Source organism: Trachurus japonicus, chromosome 5 (assembly GCF_045865225.1).
Source record: "Trachurus japonicus isolate A0001 chromosome 5, Traja_1.0".
NCBI lineage: Eukaryota > Metazoa > Chordata > Actinopteri > Carangiformes > Carangidae > Trachurus > Trachurus japonicus.
The window spans coordinates 3,642,425-3,665,705 of NC_140911.1; the positions used below are offsets into that span (position 1 = coordinate 3,642,425).

Genomic DNA, 23,281 nt, shown 5'->3' on the forward strand with positions numbered 1-23,281 from the left:
CAATAAAGCTTCCTGATAAAGGGCCTTCTCATTGACTCACACAGATAAATGACACCAGTCGACATGGGCTTCTTGTCTGTGTTCAACTAGGTGTCCATCTGTAGAGGCCGTTGGCCTTTTGAGGAAATTCAGGTCCAACATAAAAACCAAAAAGCCAGTGGTGCGCAATGGTGATATGATTTACACAGGCAAATAAAAAAAAGAATAATTGTCTAAAACAAAGCCATTACATTTTCTTATCAATTCATTAGTCCAAACAAGCAAACAAACCAAAGAGAAGGGGTTCATGTTTCCTGAGGCCTCTCCTCCTCCAGTTAAAACAAACAAACAAATAAACAAACAAACAAAAACACAGATACTAATAAGTTATTCCTTCTGGTGTGTGGCCATCACATTGTTTAATTCCTCCCTCTAAGAATGATCATATCATATAGGCTATTTATGATTATGAGTTATTATTATTTTCTTTTTAATGTATTTACATATGTGAAATGCACATTAACAATTTCCCACTGAGGATTAGTCAAATATTCATGATTTTTACTGTTATTATAAACTACAACAAATTAATTACTTTCTTATTCAATCAATACTATATTACAATATTGCGTAATTAGCTGGCATTAATGTGGTTTATCCAAACCTTCAGTGAACCTCCCTTTATGAAATCAGTGCTGTCAACTGAGGTGCCTTCAGGGCTCGTCGGGAAAGATTTGCTACTTGGCAAAATCAGCAGTTGAATAAAGTTATTAATGTTGATTATCTATTAATCCATTTCGGTGTAGATTAGTTTAGTGTTTTTCGCACATGTTGGCAAACAAAAGAATGCTTTTATAGTGTCTTCTTTTAACTAATTAAGCTTTGTTAAACGGTTTAAAAACGAATAATGTCATCATCAGTAGTCAAAGGTGTCGCGGAGGGAGATCGTGTTTCATTTCCTGCCCGGGATGGATTTTTTTTTTTTTTTAGTTGTGTTCATGATTCATCCATTAATCGATCTAAATGTTTGTTATGTCCCTTTAACGTGACTTTATTTGAGGTGCAGGCAGCAGGAGAGAGGTGACTGACCTGTCCACTGCTGCCAGCGCGTTTTGTTTCCGCCGTGTGACGATTGGAATAAGTCCCAGTTTTCTTGAACGCTCCTCGGTCAGCAACGTTCTGGAGCTCCGGTCGGTGCTACCATAGCTACGTAGCCGGTGATTAGTAGTAGTAACGTTACGTACGGACGGGTGTTAACACCGTGGAGAGCATCTGGGTTCAAGCCGGCGGCGACTGACGCACCAGAAGTGAGTAACGTTAGCTCGGTTTGGTTTAGAAACATTCAACTTTTCTCCTCCTGTTTGTCATGAACTGAGTGAGTGAGTGGTGAGTGGGGGTCAGTCAGTCTCAGTCAGACCGGCTGTCGGTGCTAACTTCAGTGTTAGCTAAAGTTAGCCCAGAGGATGCTGCTGCTGCTGTGCCAGGTTTTTAATGCAGCTAATGGATCTGGTTTACACTCATGTAACGTTAAACGGTTAAAGCGGTTTACATATTTGTGAATGAAAGAGTTTAAATTTGACTGACAGGCAGCAAACGTCGTTGCTACCTGAGCTGAGCTGAGCTCGCCGAGATGTTTTGATGTGGTGTCCCATTAGTTTACTACCAACGGCACACGTTGCTAACTGGATGATATAACTTGTTTTGATACTTCTCATCGCAAACATATGTTGAAGGTGTGTATTTTTTTTATTTATGTATGTATATATATGTATATATTACCTTTAACGCCAAATGTGTGATTTTTGTTGTGGTTTAGTGTCAAATGTACGAAATATGTTCTAATATTTTTAAAACCGTTTTCGAATTTATTTTTTTAACGTACGTGGAACGTTGAGTGACCTGACGTCACACACCTCAACTGCCACCCCTGTTGACCTCGCGACAACAAGTGTAAACAGTTATAGGCTACTGTTTGTTTCAAGAGAGTTTATTTGTCACAAACAATAATACAAGATCATTGCAGTGAAATGACTTGTGCATGAACACACTCCAATGACTGTGCAGGTTAAAAACATGATGACAACATTAACCTGACTGGGAAAAAAAAAAGCTAAAAAGTAAGAAATGCTAAGACACACAGATATATTCTAAACTAAGGAACATACACACCAACAAACATTCAAAAGGCATAGTGCCAAAGTGATGATAATACAAGTTAGATTGGGGGTGCAAATGTAAACAACATAATTAGCTGTAAAAAAAAAAAAAAAGAAAAAAGAAAGAAAGAAAAAGAGACATACACATGTAATAAATGTGTGTTTACCAAAATCCTTTGGATGGTCAGTGGTAATTAATATTCTGCTTTTAGACCTTTAGTTATCACAGCAACAAGTTGAAGTCCAGTTGGCAAAAGCCCACTGATTAATTAGCCTAATAAAGTTTTATTCTATAGCACGATGTTCTTCATCTATTAAAATCAAAGTCGCTCAAAATCAGCACTTGATAACTGCAGAGCCAAGGTCAAGTCGTGACTGAAAGTCCTTTGTAGCCATTAAAGTGTGTGTGTGTGTGTGTGTGTGTGTGTGTGTGTGTGTGTGTGTGTGTGTGTGTGTGTGTGTGTGTGTGTGTGTAAAACACCTGTGAACCTTGGTGAACTATATGAACCTCATACCTGCTGCAATCCATACACTTCAACTTTAGGAAAACACAATGCGAAGAAACAAAGTGTGACAGAGTGTGAGTGTTGGGATTATTATCATGTCAGTTATCATATAATTCAAATGGTTTTACTTTTATCTTAGCATTTAGATCTCTGGATCTAGTTCACTTTGATGTGTCCTTAAATGACACTTTAACTTTTGTGCAAGTTTGTGTCTTTTGCATGTGTTTTCCGTAGAGCATGAAGCTCTCAGGCGGTCACTGTTATAGTCCTTCAGGTATTTCTGGATGAACACTGCCAACAAACAAACATCTGCTGTTTTTGCGACAAGTTCTTCTTGCTCACTTGTACAAATACCTTAAATTATCTTCGGCACAATTTCTTCAGAAACTTTCTAGTTACTTTCGACAAACTTCTTCAGAGTAGCCCATGTTAGAAATACACAACAACATCCTACATGATGTAGTTTAGTTCAATATATTTCCAGGTTGGGGAGCTTGGGAGAATATTAGGAGCAGAGGTGACGGTGTGAATCAGATTATTATCAAAAATAGACAGAAAAGAGCCTGGAGACAGTCTAACTCAAGGTTAGGGCTGCAGCTCATGTTTATTTTGTTACAAGTTGTACATAAAGTTAATGGGAAATGCAGCTGGTGACTGGTTTTGTGTGAGAGCAGTTAAAACAGGAGGTGAATTAGTGAAAGCTGGCTGCAGATAACCCTGGGCTAATCTTAATAGCCAGCTGATAAGACAGGTGCCACTGATTGATAAAGCAGCGTAGCACCGCCGCCACGATGTGCTGTCAGTGTACAAGAGCTTTTCTTTAGCTTTTTAAATTCCCCTCATTCTCTTCAAGAAAGAGACTGTGTTGTTATTTGTGGATCTTGTGTTGGTTTGGTCCCTGGATCAGACTGTGGAGTCATTATTGTGTCATTACTGTGAACAACAGAGGATAAATCCGGTTTTATTATTACATCTACCACTAAATACTAGTAACATGTTCCAGTGTGTCGGTCTCGTTGTGACTCTGGGCAGCGAGTCCGTCAGTGTTTACTATAACCACAACACTTGAGCCTTTCTCTGGTGTTTTTGGGGGGAGAGGGAACAGAAACTTGGCCTTCTCCCTTTCTCTGTGTCCACTCCCCCTCCGCCGGTTGGCTCCCGGTGCAGGATGAAGTCACTGCTGGTTGGTTGGATCAGGAGGAGTTGAAGAGTTTAAAGGTTCAGTTCAGTGTTTTTAAGGGAATGTGTGTTGAAAACTGCATGAAAACTGATGTTAGATTCACTATGTCGCTGACTACGCCTGTACTCAGGAGCTTATTATAGTCTGTTACAGGTTTTTACAACCTGAAATAAGCTTGTACACTTAACATATTTTCTAGCCTGAGTGTGCACTCTTTTTTAAAGACATATAAGGATAATTGTGCGGAAAGTATTTGAAGCTGCTGACGGTTCACAGAACAGGTTATGTATACGAAATGTGGACAAGAAAATAAACTTCGACACCGACTGAATGTAGGGAAATGTGTTCTGTGAAGGGAACTGGGATCCAAAAGGGTCAAACGTTTGCATGAGGAGACCATTACATCATGTAATGGATGTAATGTCAGAATTGAATGATTAAAATGTCAGTAATGCATGCATGGTCATCATTTTTGATCCATGCTCAGTTGCTTAGAATAACATACAGTGAAATTAACCTTAAAGAATGCAGAAATCACCTGTGTTACGGTGCATGACATCATTTATACAGTTAAATTGGCATCAATACAGATGGAAATCACAGTCAAGTGCAATTACTGTCAACTTTTCACTTGTGGAAATACAGAATCATAAAAAAATGAACTCTAGAGTAGGGCTGTCCTAGATGATTATTTTTCTCCCGATTAACCTATCAACTATTTCAATTAGTCAAACGATTAATTTTTCGACTAATCTAGTGATTATTTTTGTGGTTGACGATTTTTAATTTACAAAAACACTGTGGTACGCTGTCGCTGTCTCCGTTTTTCGAAGGCTGCACCAAGTCATTTGGCTTCTCTTTAAAATATTTCCACACTATTGACATCTTCGATCATCACTGCCTTCTTCTCCGTCTGAAACACTCACAGCTGGAGCCTCCGCCATCTTGTCCCACTTCTGTTTGTGAACGTTAACATCTGCGGTGCGTGTTTGCGTAATCAACGTATTCAACAACAACTCGACGGTATGTTGTAAGCGTCAACGTTGCATATTTATCTCACCGATGTAATGGATTGATCGGGACAGCCCTACAGTAGGTGTTTTATCTGAGCCTCCCCCCGCCCCCCCCCCCTCACCAGAGACTGCCTTCATCAACTCCTGCTAACATTTCCATATTTCGCACATTCTGTGACAAACTGTAAACTGTTTTCTTGTCTGTAACAACATCTATTGCACGTCTGTCCGTCCTGGGTGAGGGATCCCTCCTCTGTTGCTCACCCTGAGGTTTCTCCGACTTTTCCCTGTTAAAAGGGTTTCCATGGAGTTTTTCCTCAGTCGATGTGAGGGTCTAAGGACAGAGGATGTTGTTACGATGCCATGTAAAGCCCTTTGAGACAAACTGTTTGTAAAAACGGGCTATACAAATAAAATTGCCTTGCCTTGCCTTGCCTTGCCCTCCGTGTTCACTTGCATTTGAAGTGCACTTACAGTACGTCTAGAGTTTAAAATTTAAAAGTTTAAATCCATCATGGTTTTTGTGCTGTATTTCAGATTATTGGAGGAAAAGTCAATAATTAGTTCAGAAAGTCGAGCTTTGTTTATTGCAACTCCGTGAAATGAACCTTTTTCTCCTCCACTTGTTTTCTCCCTAGAACATCAATGCCATGCTGCTTCTCAGACGTTGCCACAGCCTGACTCGATTTGGCCCCCTCAGCGCTCAGAGGTAAGGAAAAGGAGCTGTGTCATGTCATCATGAGATGAATCATTTCCTTCATTTGTCACCGCCGATATCATACCTGATGTTTTATACTCTGGAATAAGTAGTAAATGTGGCGTACCACCAACAAAGTGATCTCCTGCTGGTCAAAGGTCTCAGACACTAAAGTTAACAACCTGAGCGTGTTGTGTTTTAACAAAGTCATTTTGAATTTTTAACATGATACATGCTGTAAATTTACTATCGATGTGAATGAATACTTCACAGGCATCAGGCGGCTCCCGCTGTGTCGGCGTGTGCAGCTCGACTCTGGAGCAGCAGCAGCAACCACCAGAGCTCCCAGCAGCAGCAGCAGCAGCAGCAGCAGTACGGTCCCAGCTGGAGATATGGGCTGGCAGGACTGCTGGCGGGGACGGGCGCCGTCCTGGTTTACGGCCTCCACCGACACAAGGTTGGCAGCAGATAAAATCTAGATTTAGATTAGAATAATTTATTGGCACAATAAAGTAAACAAGCAAGCAAATAACTAAAATACAATAAGCAGATTGTGCAGGTGAGATAAAAAAAAAAACAGACCCATAGTGGGAAAGTAAAAGTCCACAGCAGGAAACAGAACAAACAAACATAGAAACATAAAATCAGAAAGCACAAGTAACTCAAAGGTCACATATAGGACACAAAAAGTGTGTTAAATACCTGTAAATACAGTCTTATGTCACTGAAATATGTTTTAACTGCTCAGCAAAACATGCCAAGATATTTTTTGTTTATTCTGTTTATTTATTCAGCACAGTTTTAGTTTTTTTTTAACTTTGTTTTTCATTTTCATTTTGCGACAACAAGACAAGCTCATCAAAAAAGCAACACAAGATCACAGCCTTCCGCTGTCACAAAGCACAACATAATAAAGCACAACACAATAACAACAAAAAGCACAGTTTAATATACAGAAATATGTGCAGGGAGCGGCGAAAAACAATGCTGCCGAAACATAAAAAGTATGTTTGATAACAACAAATATACAAAACAAAATGATAATACGTATTTAAAAGTGTGTACATATATAGGTGTCTGTGAGTAGAATTAGTTTTTTGTTATTGCAATAGTAATAGTAGTATACATAATAGTACACATCACTAGAGATAAACAAATACAACCTGGACAACAATTCAAAACAGTTTAAAGAACAGCAAATGTGATTTTTTAAAAATATATACCATATCTCACAGCCACAGCCATTCATTCATCATTTACCACGTTTACATGATGTTTTTTAAATCGGAATTCAAGCTCTCATGTAAACGGGGCAAGTGTCTGAAAAGTCTGTTGTTTCTAAAGCAGCTCATATGTAGTTTAATTATTATCCAGGTTTACATGGTTTAACAACATTAAATCTAGTGCAGAAGGTTTGGCTGTGTTCCCTTTTACGGCAGTGACCTGTTGCACTCTGGGTTTTCTCCCGTCAGCTCGTTTCTCAGTTTTCATCACTCCGTCTTTTCATTCATGTTGAGTCAACGATGTGCGGACAAGAAAACTCACAGGAAGTAGAGTCTGAAGAAACCTCAAGTTCACATTATGACATCTGCTGACTGGAAATGTGGAAGTGATATAGTTGCATGTCATTGTTCACATGTTTTCATTTACCAAGCCTGAATATTTAGAGTTGTTTGTTTATTGTAAATCAAAGTGACAGAGAAACTGATTTAATTTGATATTTGAACGAGCAGAAGGGCGACTCGACCGACCGTTAAATCCTGTTTACTGACCCATCAAACTGTCTCACGCTCAGTTAGAAAACATTAACTTTTCCAGGCAGCAGTGCAGCAGTTGTTCTTCTTTATAAACATGTGAATAATTAACACAGTGATGATGCCGAAGAATGAGTGTGTGACGGCTCTGTGTGTGTGATGGTGGTGGTCGAATGAATCATGCAGCAGCTGTCTTAATCTTAATCCTCCATGTGTGATCAATCAATCAATCAAACTTTATTTGTAGAGCACTTTTCACACAGAAAGCAGCTCAAAGTGCTTTTACATGATAAGAGATAATAAAAACAGAGAGGACATTTACACAAATAGACGCATACACACACCCAGAAATCAAAACACTGAGGAGTTAAAAATACTGAAGAAATGCTGTTTTACACTTGACAGTCTGTCTGTACTTTGCAGTGGGGAAAACACTAGAGAGTGGATAAAAACGATAAGATAAAATAGGTAAATGGAATGGAATAGAATAAAATAAAAATAAATAGATCAAATAAAATATATAAATATGTGTAATATATAAATAATTCAAAGGAATAAAAATGGAGATACTGCATAAAATCAAAGTTTAGATCTAATAAAACAATACATCCTTCCTGTGGTGTGGTCGAATAAAGTCAGAAAATTACAGTTAAAACAGTGACAACAACTCTTTGCATAGCTGTATTTTCAGTTTATACATTATGCATATTTAATTTGGTAGTTTTTTCTATTTATTCTATTTTTTTAGTAATTTTTTCTCATCACATATTGATGTACATCATTTTATATGGATGTTGTTACGCGCGTCCCCGTCTCCTCCTCCCACTGTGGATGCACACCTGAGCAGGGAGAGGGAGCATTTAAGGGTGGAGGGAGGTGCGACTCTCTCTCTGACCACACACACACACACACTCTCAAACACGGCAAGAGGAGGTCCGTTTTCCTTTCTCCGTTTTTCTGTTTCGTTCCAAGCGTTATGGTTTTCCCCTTCTCCTGTGTCTCCCATGCGTATTTACGTAGATCGCTGGGCTTTGGTGTTTTGATTTGGTTTTGGTTCTTCTGTTCTTTAAGTAGTTTCCTTTTGTTAGGCAGCTTTAGTTGTCGGCGGACAGAGATCCTACTGCTGGTCCACTGCTGGGTCGGTCTCTGTCCTCCTCCTCGTCTCTCTTTTGTTTTGTTCAGTCGGCACCTACCTTCCTTTTTGAGTTCTTTGGTTTCGATTCATACTTTTCATTTTGTCTGAATTCAAAACAAAGCTTGGATCATTGCTTTTCAAAGTGTAAACCTTTGTTGGCGTCCTTAATTTATGTTACTGGCCTCTTTGCATCCAAGCCTTTGTTTCGTAACAATGTATATAGTGTCGTTTTTATTTAGCTTCTTATTGCTTGTTTTATTTTTGCTCTACTATGCCCTTGTATTATTGTATGTGCGCAACTGGATACTTTAGTTTCTTTAGGGATCAATAAAGTATCTCTAAGTCAGTCAGAGCTGTACCATACGTAGATGTTTTCAGGTGATGAGCTCTATATTTATTTATTTCAAACTAAATTAGGCATGTTTCTGTTTGTTCCTTTGTCTGTAAATAAGATAGTACATAACAAATTCTCGTGTCCTCTCTCGTCCAGGCTGAACAGGCCGACAGCGTCCGGGTGAAGCCGATAGAGGAGACGTCCTCCTCGTCTCTGCCCGTCTTCAGCCAGGACGAGGTCACCAAGCACCGCTCCCTGGAGGACGGTGTGTGGGTCACGTACAAAGGCGGCGTCTACGACATCACCCGCTTCGTGGCCATGCACCCCGGCGGGGACAAGATCCTGCTGGCGGCCGGCGGCGCGCTCGAACCGTTCTGGGCTCTGTACGCCGTTCACAACCAGGAGCATGTGCTGGAGATCCTCTCTGAGTACAAGGTGAGCTCACGTTTAGGGTCCAGAACCGATTTTCACATCAGGGTTTAAATGTGTTTCAATCGGTTTGTGGAAAAAGAAACATCCATGTCCATTAAAGGGATAGTTCACTCAAAATTGAAATTTCACTCATTATCTACTCACTGTCATACACTGAGTCGGCAACCAAGGAAACGTCACTTCCGGTCAGAGCCGTGGGGGAAAACAAACTGATTCCCCCATAGACATACGTGTAAAAACACAGCATTTTAAACTTTTGTCTAACGCTTGTCTGCTGTCATGTCTTAGTTTGAATCACTTGTATATGCTGACAAAGAGCTATATATTAAAAAACTCATCACGATCCGGGTCGATTGTTGTCCGTACATTTTAAAATATTGGCTCTTTCACAGTCAGTCACATCTCGCCTACACCGAGTCGGCAACCAAGGAAACGTCACTTCCGGTCAGAGCCGTTACACGGTTGGGTAAGATATAAAAGTTCAGGTTGTGGTTTTTCAATTTATTTGTGGTGCAAAATGGTACACAACAACTCTAGGCATTGTCTCCAAGTGTCTAGAGCCGGCCGGCGGCGACCAAGGGAACGCCACCTAAATGTCAGAGCTGTGGGGGAAGACAAACAGTTCCTCCATAGACATACATATGTGACTGACTGTGAAAGACCCAATATTTTAAAATAAGGACAACAATCGACCCGATCGTGATGAGTTTTTTAATATATAGCTCTTTGTCAGCATATACAAGTGATTCAAACTAAGACATGACAGCGGACAAGCGTTAGACAAAGGTTTAAAATGCCGCGTTTTCACACGTATGTCTATGGGGGAATCGGTTTGGTCTCCCCCACGGCTCTGACCGGAAGTGACGTTTCCTTGGTTGCCGACTCAGTATATGTCGACTAAGGGCTGGGAGAAGTTTCAGAGTCCTCCGTGGCTTCTCTGAGTTACAGCGGGGCTCCGTGCAGCACTGCATGTCCATATGACGGTTGAGAACGGAGCTCACTTTTCTTCGTCCAAAAAGACACACCAAAAAACATCCAAATACCTCCATAGTGCTCGTCTGTAATGTCCCTCTTGTATTGAAGCCCCGACATGAGAAATTGTTCCAAAAAAATTAAATGAGTCTATATTTTAAGCTTGTTTGTAGCGGAAGCTCCCAGTGTTGCTCTGCCGGAATCTCGCGCGATTTGCGGAGCCGTGAACTGGGTGTCAGTGCAAATCACGCGAGATTTGGACGGACAAAGCAATGAACTGAGACACTGGGAGCTTCCGCTACAAACAAGCTTAAAATATAGACTCATTTAATATTAGTCCACATGAGGGGGAGTAGATAATGAGTTTCAAAATTTAAATTTTGAGTGAACTATCCTTTTAATAAAAGGTCTGGTGGTTATTCAGTTTTTTTTTTGTTTTTTTTACAGTGAAAGCAGTGAGCCGTGGGTAAAATATTAACAGAGGAAAAAGTGTTTTCAGCAGATAAAACTGTAAACTGATCTTGTGATTGGACTGAGGCTGAGAATCAGCTGCCAACACCAAACACTAGGTTTGTGAGGTTAGGAATAAAAATAAGAATAAGAATAATGACTTTATTAATCCCCAAATTCAATTGTCTGGCGGCTCATCTACCATTTGCAGAAGAATTAGAAGGTACAAAGGATCTTCTTTATCTCTCCATCCTGCAGTGAAGAGTTTTTTTTTTGGTGATGCAAGTCCCATAATAGTACAGTGTGGAAATTTGGATTTCTCCAAACATCACATTCAAAATTTAATGGAAATATCTGCAACTTAAATCACCTGATCGCTGCAGAAACAGGAAGTAACAAAAAAATCCAAAGGGAGATATTTTCCCTCAGAGTTTCCAGTCGAATACACAGAGATTAATACCTAACCCTCTCTCTAACTGTATTCAGAGCTGTTGAATGTTATGTTGTTTATTCAGTCTTATCTTGTATTTGGTAACTGAGGACAAATATGTGAAGTGTGCAGTTTGTACTGAGGGAAAAAAGCTGCAGGTTACAGTTTTTCTTCTCACATCACTATTAACATTTGCACAACAGTTCGTGCATTTCTCAAAACAATTAGTTCAAACTGCAAAACCAACTGGATAACCTGCAAAAAAGCATCAAGTTTTACATCAAGGACCCCTAAATTGACACAAATTAGACCACAGACCCTACAAATGGACAAAATTCTGAAGCAAACACCAGAAATACACAAATACTTTTTTATCAATGTACGTTCAAATTAGGGCCAATGCCGTGAATTTTTGGAAATGTTGATGAGAAATTTCTGGGAAAACATGGTATAATTTCTCCAAAAAACGTTTAAACGTTTCTAGAAAAAGGGCTAAGATTTCTTTAAAAGAAAAAAAAAATCTTTTTTTTTCTCCAAAAATCTCCCCCCAAAAAAGTTTTAAAATTCTAGAAAAAGTTGGGGACCCCCTTCAAACCCGTCACTTTGAGAACCATTGGTGAAACTAAGCCAGTGTTTGTCTCCATGGTGACCACCAGGTGGGCGAGCTGAGGGCCGAGGACAGGAAGAAGCAGCAGGCGGTGAAGTCGTCGGACCCGTACGCCTCCGACCCGGAGCGCCACCCGGTGCTGCGCATCAACAACCTGAAGCCGTTCAACGCCGAGCCGCCGCCGGAGATCCTGACAGACAGCTACATCACGCCGTCGGCCGTCTTCTTCAAGAGGAACCACCTGCCCGTCCCCCAGGTGGACGCGGCGTCCTACCGGCTCCACGTGGAGGGTTTACCCGGCGGCACGCTGACGCTGTCGCTGGACGAGCTGAAGACCAAATTCCCCAAACACACGATCACGGCCACGCTGCAGTGCGCCGGGAACCGCCGCTCGGAGATGAACAAGGTCAGGGTATCCGCGGGGTCTTGAAAAGTATTAAAAGGTGATAAATCAATTTTGGGAAAATTAAGACCCTTAAAAAGTATTAAAATAAAGTCTTTTCACGACTTTATAAAGTCTTAAATTTTGAAGGTATTTTTTCTGAATTAGCTGTCCAAGAGTTTGAGTCCTAAAAAAACATTGTGAAAGTGTGTGAATTTATTCATTTTATTAAAAAACAAAGATGAACCAGTACAGAAAAAAGAAAAGAAGATTGTTGTTTTGGTTTTTTGAGAGTGGAGCAATGTTTTTTTTAATTTTTTTTTTTATTATAAACTTTGCCCTTTATTTATTATCCTAGCCTGTTTTGAATACTGTTATTGTATCATAGTGGTCTATAGTCTTTATCACAAACTAGAACTGTTAAAGGGATAGTTCACCCAAAATTGAAATTTCACTCATTATCTACTCACCCTCATGGGGACTAAGGGCTGGGAGAAGTTTCAGAGTTATCTGTGGCTTCTCTGAGTTACAGCGGCGTCTCGGCGTAGCAGTGCATGTCCATATAGCGGTTGCAAATGGATACCAACTGTCTTTGTAACAAAAAGACACACCAAAAAACATCCAAATACCTCCATGCTGCTCGTATGTAATGTCCATCTTGTATTGAAGCCCCGAAATGCGAAATTGTCCCGAAAAAAATTAAGTACGTCTATATTTCAAGCTTTTTTTGTAGCGGAACCTTCTCAAAGCTCCTCTTCCCGGTTCGTCAAATTTGGACGAACCGGGAAGAGGAGCTTCCACTACAAACAAGCTTACGAGCAGCATGGAGGTATTTGGATGTTTTTTGGTGTGCCTTTTTGTTACAAAGACAGTTGGTATCCATTTGCAACCGTTATATGGACCTGCACTGCTACGCCGAGACCCCCTGTAACTCAGAGAAGCCACGGAGGACTCTGAAACTTCTCCCAACCCTTAGTCCACATGAGGGTGAGTAGATAATGAGTGCAATTTCAATTTTGGGTGAACTATCCCTTTAAGTTACTGATGTAAATGGTTACAGCTTGAAGTGGCGGTGAGGTACAGTATTGAAAAATATTGAGAAGGTCTTGAAAAAGTCTTAAAACGGTATTAGAATTAACTTCTAACTCCTGTATTTACCCTGAAGGTGAAACAGGTGAAGGGGCTGAACTGGGGCATCGCCGCCATCAGCAACGCCACATGGGGCGGCGCCAAACTCAGGGACGTGCTGCTGTCGGCGGGATACGGCCCCGACGTGGCGCGCTGGGCTCGCCACGTCCAGTTCGAGGGTCTGGACAAGGACGTGACGGGGACGACGTACGGCGCCTCCATCCCTCTGAACAAGGCGCTGAGCGAGGACGGCGACGTGCTGCTGGCCTACGAGATGAACGGCGAGGAGATGCCCGCCGACCACGGCTTCCCCGTGCGCGTCGTCGTCCCCGGCACGGTCGGCGCGCGCAATGTGAAGTGGCTGGGGAAGGTGTGATTTGATTTCATTTGATTTTTATTTGTCTCAAACAAGCACATCAAAAGACAAACAGTATATGAATTGAATTGAATGAATTTATATTTATTTACGTGTCGTGCACCAATTAAGGCGCCCAGCCTATAAGGGCTTACAAGACACATTATCATCATATTTAGACACCAAACAAAATCATCAGAGCACAAACAAAAACAAACAAAAACCACATGGAATTCACATAAATAATTCACTTTTTCTTTTTGACCAGGCACTTTTTATGAAAGTAGCTATAGTAAAGACTTCTTTTCTGAAGAACCATTCCAACTTTACCTCATCATCAACCCAAAACAACTCCGGTTTCACATTTTGCATTTTCTGAAACAAAAACTGCCTGGCTTCGTCATATAACGGACAATGAAACACAAAATGCAGTTCATCTTCAATTACATTTAAATTACATAATGTGCATAGTCTTTCATCCTCAGGTACTGTGTTAAACCTGGGTGGTAGCGGGAACTGAGGCACTCAGAGTAGGAAGGTGATTTTAAAAAGCCTTTATTGCAGCATGGCCAAACAAATTAAAACCAAGCCAACGCGTTGCGGCCACAGGCCTTCATCAGGGCTGGTATAAAATGGCCGCCCATATGTAACCTGTCCTGTATATATAGAGAGAGGTCACATGACTGGGCGGGCCCCATGGTAGAAGCACATGTGATGCCAATCAGCAGAATACAATATACATCCACATCCAAACAGACATAAAAGGAGAATCCATAGGCGGCGCTAGGGCAGAAGGAATGGGGAAGCTACGGGACAAAAAAAAAAAAAAAGAAAAGAAAAAAGAAAGTCTTTACCCAGGCAGATATACTGTATATAGTTTTGATGTTCATCAAACTGAGATGCAGCAGAATGATTCCTTTCATTCTCTACTTGTTTTTTTTTTTTTTTTGCTGTTGTAGTAGCCCATAATTAACCTAATCAATGTTCTTACCCTAAGCAGCATACGCCACGGGGCGTTTGTGTCATATTTCTCAACTATTTCTTCAGGTTTAAAGAAGTTTCTTAGTTGTCGCTCTCGATGTACAGAAGCAACAGAGTTGACATCTGCTGTGCCATTGTCCTCATCCAGTTGCGCAACTGCTGTATCGCTGAGAATGTGCGCTCACACAGGTGTCCGTAGGTAGGCCGGTGACTGGAGGAGGGAGGCAGCGGGCTTTTTTCTTTTAATTTCGCTGGACTGTCAGTGACTAGCATAGCGAGGCAAAGGGGTAAGCTTCTATGCTGCGTGTTGTAGCTACGCCGTGTGTAGGCCTACGTAATGACGCAGGAAGCTAAGCTTCCCCTAGCCTATTGATAGCGCCGCCTATGAGAATAACACAAAAGTTATTGTGAGTTAAACCTATCAACTTCTATTGCCAGAGGGAGAATCCCAGCCCTCAACTGGGCACATAAAGATCTCTTGGATCTATCCAATGGCAAAGTCACATAGGGTTCTGAACAATATAACAGAATTCCAATACTTCTGGATACTTTGGAGCACAAATATTTCACGTGAGATTTCCAGCAGAGCTTATGATCAATTAAGACACCAAGGAACTTACTTTCGTAGACTCTTTCAATTTCCACATTTTCAATTTTCAAACATACCTCTTGCTTAATTGACCTAAGGCTAAGCTCCGCCCCCTCCACTCACTCAGACAAACAGTCAACGTTCGGTGACAGTTGCTATGGCAGCTGTCACAGTAGGAGACATTTCACAGGAGGCAATTGATGATTTTTGGAGACAGAAAGATTAAATATCATCTCGAAGTCACCAAAACTTCACTTAGCTTGACTGCTATGGCTGTCTGTTGCCGCGAAACGCCGATAGCGACGGGCTAATTTCTGTTAGCCTGTCTATGGAGTTTTACATTATACGTTAGCATTAAGCTAGCGGACTTTATGCTTAGTTGTGATACTGGCTAACATCTAAACATCTCTGACAATATGTTGCCTCAAATACGTTGTTGACTTAACTTAGAACAGATGTAGACATCCTTGTTAAGTTTATCCACGTTTAGTTGGTGTTGTGGTCTACAGCATAACTTTATCCAGAGCAGACACTTCTCTCGGTTGAGATGTGGCTTGGGAAAAGGTAAAAAAATCCCCCCCGTGGCTCAGCCTCTCGGGATACCTAGTGTCAGAGTTGCATGTACCCCATGCACACCGTTTGACCATTTTAAACTTAAAATGTCAAGAAAAAACATATAAAAACGAATGAAAACTGACTAACTGCAATGCATTTCAATGGACGTGGAAGCAGAGAATGTCCGAGTGTATGGGGCTCGCTATGCGCACTGTGATTGGCTCGTCGCGTTTGGGGGCGTGGCTTAGCCATAGGTCAACTGGACGATTTCCGAATGTCATGAACTTTGTTTTGTTTAGGAAAAAAGAAAAGAAGGTTCCACCGCACTCAATGGGGTACATTCAATAAATTTATTTGTTAAAACCGCAGCAACGCGTTTCGCCCCGTGGGCTTCATCAGGCTTGTGGGTCAGGCACTGACACTGCTCCTTTGTAGGCTCCCCCGGCAATCAGTGGGATCAGCCACAGCTTGCCATGGGCTGGCCTGCCTTCAACTCGTTACATCTCAACTCCTGACAAATAAGAACAAATGCTGCTACAAATGCCAATATACAATACACACATGTCTAAATTATACAAAATAAATCTGAGGAAAGACATACTTCCTAAGAAAACCCCTGTGAGGGAAGGGGAAATGCTGCTCTTACTCCTCACTTGGTGGCTCATCTGAAAGCATAACAAACAAATCATGAGCTACCGACACAAATGCACCACATGCAGTAGCATACAAAAAACATACAAGAAACAACAAATATAAGGACCTATACAAGTCAATAAACAAGTCAATAAACAACTGCATGAATATAATTCCCATCTCAAGACATCACAATGATATTAAATATACATAATAATGACATTCAATATACATATGAACTGAAATACTCAACTATTTCCAATGAAGGAAAAAAGGGGGGAGAAGCGGTCTCTTGAATATACTACCTGTGTGAAAAGAAGGTAGGTGTTGTTTAGGATTAACGATAATTTGTTTTCATCGAAGGTGGTGGTGAGCGGCGAGGAGAGCAGCAGCCACTGGCAGCAGAACGACTACAAGGGCTTCTCGCCCGGCACCGACTGGGACACCGTGGACTTCAAGTCGGCGCCGGCGATCCAGGAGCTGCCCATCCAGTCGGCCGTCACCACGCCGACCGACGGCGCCGCGGTCGACCGCAGCGCCGAGGAGGTGACGGTGAAGGGCTACGCGTGGAGCGGCGGCGGCAGGGAGGTGGTGCGCGTGGACGTGTCGGTGGACGGAGGGAAGACGTGGACGGTGGCCGAGCTGAGGAGCAGCGACAAGAAGGGACAAGAGGAGTCGTCGCCATCGCCGTCGTCAACGTCGTCATCGCCGCCGCCGGGCCGGGCCTGGGCCTGGAAGCTGTGGGAGGCGACGGTTCCTCTGCCGCGCGGCGCCAAGGAGATGGAGATCGTGTGCAAGGCGGTGGACAGCAGCTACAACATGCAGCCGGACACGGTGGCGCCCATCTGGAACCTGAGGGGCGTCCTGAGCAACGCCTGGCACCGCGTCAAGGTGACGATCCGAGAGGACGAAGAGGAGGAGGAGGAGGAGAAATAAAAATAAACTCAGCGGTTTCCGGTCCGATCGACCACCGACGGAGAACAAAAACAAACGCACAAGTTTGAACAGTGGACTTTAATTATCCATGATGTGTCATTCGGTCTTTCCATTTTTTTATTGGCGATCAAAAATCCAAAAATGAAGAAGTGACCGATTATTTTGTTTTTTTTAATCTAACGCACAAAAAACTAAAACTATTTTTTTATATTTAAATTTTAGGCTCAGATCAAAAACACAAAATGTAAAAACAAACCACAGGACTGAATTTGATTTTGATATTTAATCGATCGATCGTTCGCTAAGCCCCGCCCCCCTTGGTTTTTACTGTTGCATAAAAAATAAGGAGTTTTTAGTAACACTTTTTAATAAGCACACACTATTAAGCATTAAATACTGAATGTATCATTTATAACACATGAATACTCATTAGTATGTAGTTTGTAAACACAGTTAAACATGTTTTACTCATCAATGATAAGCACTAACTTTGTTTATAAACTACATACTAATGAGTATTCATGTGTTATAAATGATAAATTCAGTGTTTATTAATGTTTAACTAATGCTTAATAGTGTGTATTTATTATAAAGTGTTAACGAGTTTTCTGCATTGGTTTCAAAGCAAATTTCAGGAAGTGAAAGCTTTACAGACGCAGCAGCAGTAACGATCGATTAAATATCTAAATCAAATTCAGTCCTGTGGCTTGTTCTTTCCATTTCATAACTTTGATCTACGCCTAAAAACTGAAATATGAAAAAACAGGCTTTTTTGTGTGTGTGTATTAGATTAAAAAAATAATAATAATAATCGGTCACTTTTTTCATTTTTTGAGTTTTGATTGCCAATTGAAAGTGGAAAGAACGAATGATACATGGATTGGGGGACTTTGTCTGAAATCTGTTGGAGGACATTTAAAGGAGGGATGGTTTCACAAAGAGACAAAGAACACACAATATTTTAAAGTATTATAACAAAATCTATCAGGACTTAAAAAGTCAGTCTTAAAGTCTTAAGTTGCCTTCAAGATTTAAAGGCTTTTTCTCAGCAGCGGTACCGAGCTAAATGCAAATGACTAAACCAAAACATGTTGAGTCTCATCTGGTGATGAGTCACCGACACTTTGGTTATGAGTCTTTATAAGGAAAAAAAGAAAAGAAAAACATTTATTTTTATAATAACTAGGAACTTTCTTAACACTTGCACGTTATATAAAAAGGATTTGTACGATTACCATGCAGCTTAAAAGCCTCATTTTATTATTATTATTGTTATGCTTAATATGGAATTTAATTGAAAAGTAGGAAAGTTGTGACTTTCTTATAGAGTTATTTGCTTTAAATGAGGGCGACTTGACGTGCTTCTCTTTTTTTATACCAGTTCACGGAGACTGGAACCTGGCCTCGCTGAAGATCAGATAGTGAAATAACTTTTTGCAAGAAGTTTGAGTAGCTATAGAAGAAATAACCAGAAGTGGATGAGATCATCGGTTCTCGCTTTTTAAGTCGGCAAATCGCAGGTGAACTTTGTGTTTTGTTTTAAACCAGATGTGAGCTGATGTGTAGGAACAGGCCGGTCTTTGTGCTTCTTCCTTCCAGATGAATGAAGGCGACTCCCTACGATCATAATAAATCACGTGTAAATCCAGGTAAACCACAGGTAAATTGTTGACCTACATATTTTCACCCTGTTGGAACTCATTTGACCTGGAACAAACGGTGCAGCTTTGTGTTTTCCCCACAGTCGTGGAGATGTTCAGTCGTATCGATGTTAATTTTCATCTGAGTCATGTTTAACTGGGAATCTGTCGAAGCTGCCGAGCTCCTTGTTGCGGCTCGCAGCCTGTGATCAGCACTGCATTACACTGTTGGGTGTAAGAATGAACATTAAATCGACGTTGAAGATCGAAGAATAAAGATCTCTAATTTAAACTCTGGCCTTTTGATTCACTAAAGAGACGGCTTCTTGAAATCTGAAAGAAATCGGCCTGTTGGAATTAAAACAACCACACACAACACAACCAGTGCAAATCCTGCATCACATTATATTATTATTTATCAGAATCACAGGTCACATCACATCTTCTTCTTTTTCTTTCTAGGAAATCCTACTTCCCATACATGAAAAATCCCCACACTTTGCACAAAGCTTCAGTCCCATGCCAGATTTGCTCAACTCCAAGCTCATGTCAATATTCCTCCTTAATTTAAACACAATAAGTGTTTAAATTTGAAAACTTTGAAAATTCCTACCAAACCAACCATACATGCTACAGTTTTACAACTTTCACCAAAATGTCGCCCCCAGTACATTAGAAACTTTTGTACGTTTTAACTCAGTGCACATTATGAAGTCCATCACTGTAAAACTTATTGAATCTTTCTTGTCCCACAATTTTTGCTCAATTGACACCAAATTTGCTGCGACTGCATCTTCAGACCGTCCTCCACAAAGTTTCCTCCCAGATTTTTGACTGTAAACATACAGTATACCATCCAATTCTTGATGAATACATTCTCGATCTTACTGAAAAACAATGACAATATTTTAGAGTCATGGTCGATAAAGTTTGGCAAATATCAGTTTTTTAAAAGCATTTTGAATTCTGCTCTCATGGGAACAACTGGAGTCGATGTAAGAGTGATGTTTTTAAACATTAGATTTTCTCTTACGAAGCAAAACACTTATCGTTAAAAACAAATCACCAACATTTCTATGCTGTCAAGATGCAATATACAGATATGTTTTATCAGATTTTTGTCTTGATAACAGAATTTTTGACATTTTTGACAATCTTTGAAATCCCATTTTGTCCAAAATTGCCCCCAAACCGCTGCAGCAATGTAGCTTTTATTTTCCATTGATCTTCTGCTGTTTTTACAGAGGGAACAGGAAGTGAACTGACTCAGGCAGCCGCGCAGGAAAAAAAGAAAAGATGTTGCAGCAGGCAGCTGGCAGGAAGGAAGGGAGGACACTTTACTGCAGAAGATGAGTTGTCATGTCAGCTAAGTCTATTGTTACATTATTATTATATATATATAAAAAAAAAACATAAAACACAGTGAAATCTACAGTAACTTCAGGATTTATTTGTCTAAAACATTTGCATCTTGGAACCGATAATAAACCAGGATTTAAGTTCCTGTCTGTGATTTCTTGACGGATTTACTGAACTGGGAGTTACTGTGTTGTCATGACGATGAGTTTTATGTTTACAGCGATATGAATGTTCCTCCTCGTGTTTCCTCTGCTGATAAACACTGGGATGTTTCAGCTCTCCCCTCCATGATGGATGCTTCGTTTGTGTATCAGTATCTCGTGGAGTCGTTGACCTACTGAGGAGGGATTTTCTTCTTTTTTTGTTTGGCACCGATGTTTTGTATAAACTTTCCTCTGTGATCTGTCTCTGACTCAGAAAGTGACTAAAGTTGCGGTAAGCTGAACTGCGTCGAAACGGATGCAGAACAGCGCATTTTATGGAGAAGAAGTGCAGCTGAGCCAGAAGCTTCATCCGGGGAATTAATTTTATTATGTTGGTTTCACACAAACAATGAAAAGCCGTGAGTGCAACCAACACACAACAACACTCACCAGGACTGAGGAGAAATGACAGAAGAAGAAGAGGAGGAGGAGGAAGTTGGGTCAGCAGCAGCAACGAGGTGACGAATATCTGTTTAACTTTAGTAAGACGTGACTGAACTTCATCACATCAGGGAGGAAAACCTCGTTTTCATAAGCTCGGGTTTACCCATCGGTCATGGGGTTTGCTCTTAGGTCGTCCATCCATGGAGAACCCACACAGGAACATGGAGAACATGCAAACTCTTGGAAAGACCCAACATTTTGTCAAATTGGTCCATCGCCATAATCCCTATAGTCATAGCAGTAGGTTCCTTACCTTTATTTGTCGTGCAAGTTATTTTTAGAACGGCGGAGCAGAGCCGCGAGCTGCTCAGAGCTACGCTACGGAGGCTCATGAGATTTCTTGGTTTTCCTCATCAAACTCATCAAATACACAATCCAACAACTCCACAACGCTCTGGTGGACAAGTTGTGACCTGCACATTCACCACGCTATGAGATAATAACACAACGTTACCAGACAGAGTTGTTTTAGAGGGAAATACAGAGACTGCTTGATGAAAAACTGCCCCTGAAGGAAACGTGCATCAGCGGTTTTGCATGAATTTCCCTCTAAAACAACTCTGTCTGGTAACGTTGTGTTATTATCTCATAGCGTGGTGAATGTGCAGGTCACAACTTGTCTACCAGAGCGTTGTGGAGTTGTTGGATTGTGTATTTGATGAGTTTGATGAGGGAAACCAAGAAATCCCATGAGCCTCTGAGCAGCTCACGGCTCTGCTCCACCTTGCACCAACAATTAAAGGTAACGAACCTACTGCTAAGACTATAGGGATTATGGCAATGGGCCAATTTGCCAAAATGCTGAACTATCCCTTTAAAATGGCTTGACATAGTCATGATGGATCAAAGCTCCCAGTGGACGCTGTGGCCTCTTTCTGCAGGATAATGTTGCACAGTGAGTTCATCATGATGCTTTCAGGAACCCGACAGGTTCAAGGCGTCGACTCGAGTCCGATCAAGCGTCTCGACAGGTCTGAGCTGGGTTTTTGCAGCTACAAGGTTGAAACTACGTATATCAGATCAGACAGGTGGCTGTGACGTCGCTGTGTGTGTGTGTGTTTGTTTTGGAAACAGACGGTCGTCGACTCGGCAGCTTCATCTCACTTTTCCTTTCAGTCTTTTTCTGAACGTATCACTTATTACTGTCCTGCTGCTCATCATCCTCCCACGCCCGTTCTGTTCCTGCTTTCTGTTCCTCTCCCCTCACAGTCAGTAATAATATCATCATCATCATCATCATCATCATCATCATCATCATCATCATCATCATCATCACCATCATCATCATCATCATCACCATCACCATCATCATCATCTTCATCCAGGAAACAGAGGAAGCTGACTCGGACCAGTTTCGCTGCGCTCTGTAACTCGGTCAGAGAGATTGTGTCACATTGGTGGTAAATGCAAAACCACACACACACACACACACTCACACACACACACACACACACACACACACACACACACACACACACACACACACGGAGCTCTGGTTGACTTTCACTCTGCAGGGAGTTGTGATAGAGTGAGGAATGTGCAGCTTGTGGTCGGAGGTGGGATCCAGATACAGAACATACGGCTGTTAGAGGTTTATCTATCTGAGAAAGGGAGAAAAGCAGCCGTCGTCCTGCTGCATGAGTCGTTCTCAACTTAAAGGGATAGTTCACCCAAAATTCAAATTTCACTCATTATCATTATCTCCTCCCCCTCATGTCGACTAAGGGCTGGGAGAAGTTTCAGAGTCCTCCGTGGCTTCTCTGAGTTACAGCGGGGCTCCGTGCAGCACTGCATGTCCATATGACGGTTGTGAATGGATACCACTTTTCTTCGTCCAAAAAGACACACCAAAAAACATCCAAATACCTCCACTAATGCTCGTCTGCAATGTCCCTCTTGTATTGAAGCCCCAACATGAGAAATTGTTCCGAAAAAAATTAAATAAGTCTATATTTTAAGCTTGTTTGTAGCGGAAGCTCCCAGTGTCTCAGTTCACTGCTCTTCCTGTGTCAGTGCAAATCACCGGAGGAACAATTTCTCATGTCGGGGCTTCAATACAAGAGGGACATTGCAGACGAGCACTATGGAGGTATTTGGATGTTTTTTGGTGTGTCTTCTTGGACGAAGAAAAGTGAGCACCATTCAAAACCGTCATATGGACATGCAGTGCTGCACGGAGCCCCGCTGTAACTCAGAGAAGCCACGGAGGACTCTGAAACTTCTCACAGCCCTTAGTCCACATGAGGGTGAGTAGATAATAATAAAGAGATAATAAAGAGTGAAATTTGAATTTTGGGTGAACTATCCCTTTAATGCTAATCTGGCCCATTAACACCTACAGTACTGCCGACTTTTTGTAGAGATGAAAAGGTTGTTCCTCTTTCACTCCTGGAAATGTGGATTTAAGTTGGAGTTTAAAGTTTATATAGTG

The 23,281-nt window shown here is 41.3% G+C and overlaps 1 protein-coding gene across 1 annotated transcript; it reads left to right on the plus strand.

The window, feature by feature from the left end:
* Nucleotides 1-1,098: 1,098 nt before the first annotated feature.
* On the plus strand, nucleotides 1,099-19,136 carry suox (sulfite oxidase). Its single transcript, XM_085775682.1, has 7 exons — nucleotides 1,099-1,286; nucleotides 5,473-5,543; nucleotides 5,805-5,988; nucleotides 8,911-9,189; nucleotides 11,695-12,051; nucleotides 13,193-13,525; nucleotides 16,632-19,136. Exons 2-7 carry the CDS (start codon nucleotides 5,485-5,487, stop codon nucleotides 17,202-17,204), a joined length of 1,785 nt encoding a protein of 594 aa, XP_085631808.1. The 5' UTR covers nucleotides 1,099-1,286; nucleotides 5,473-5,484; the 3' UTR covers nucleotides 17,205-19,136.
* Nucleotides 19,137-23,281: the final 4,145 nt, after the last annotated feature.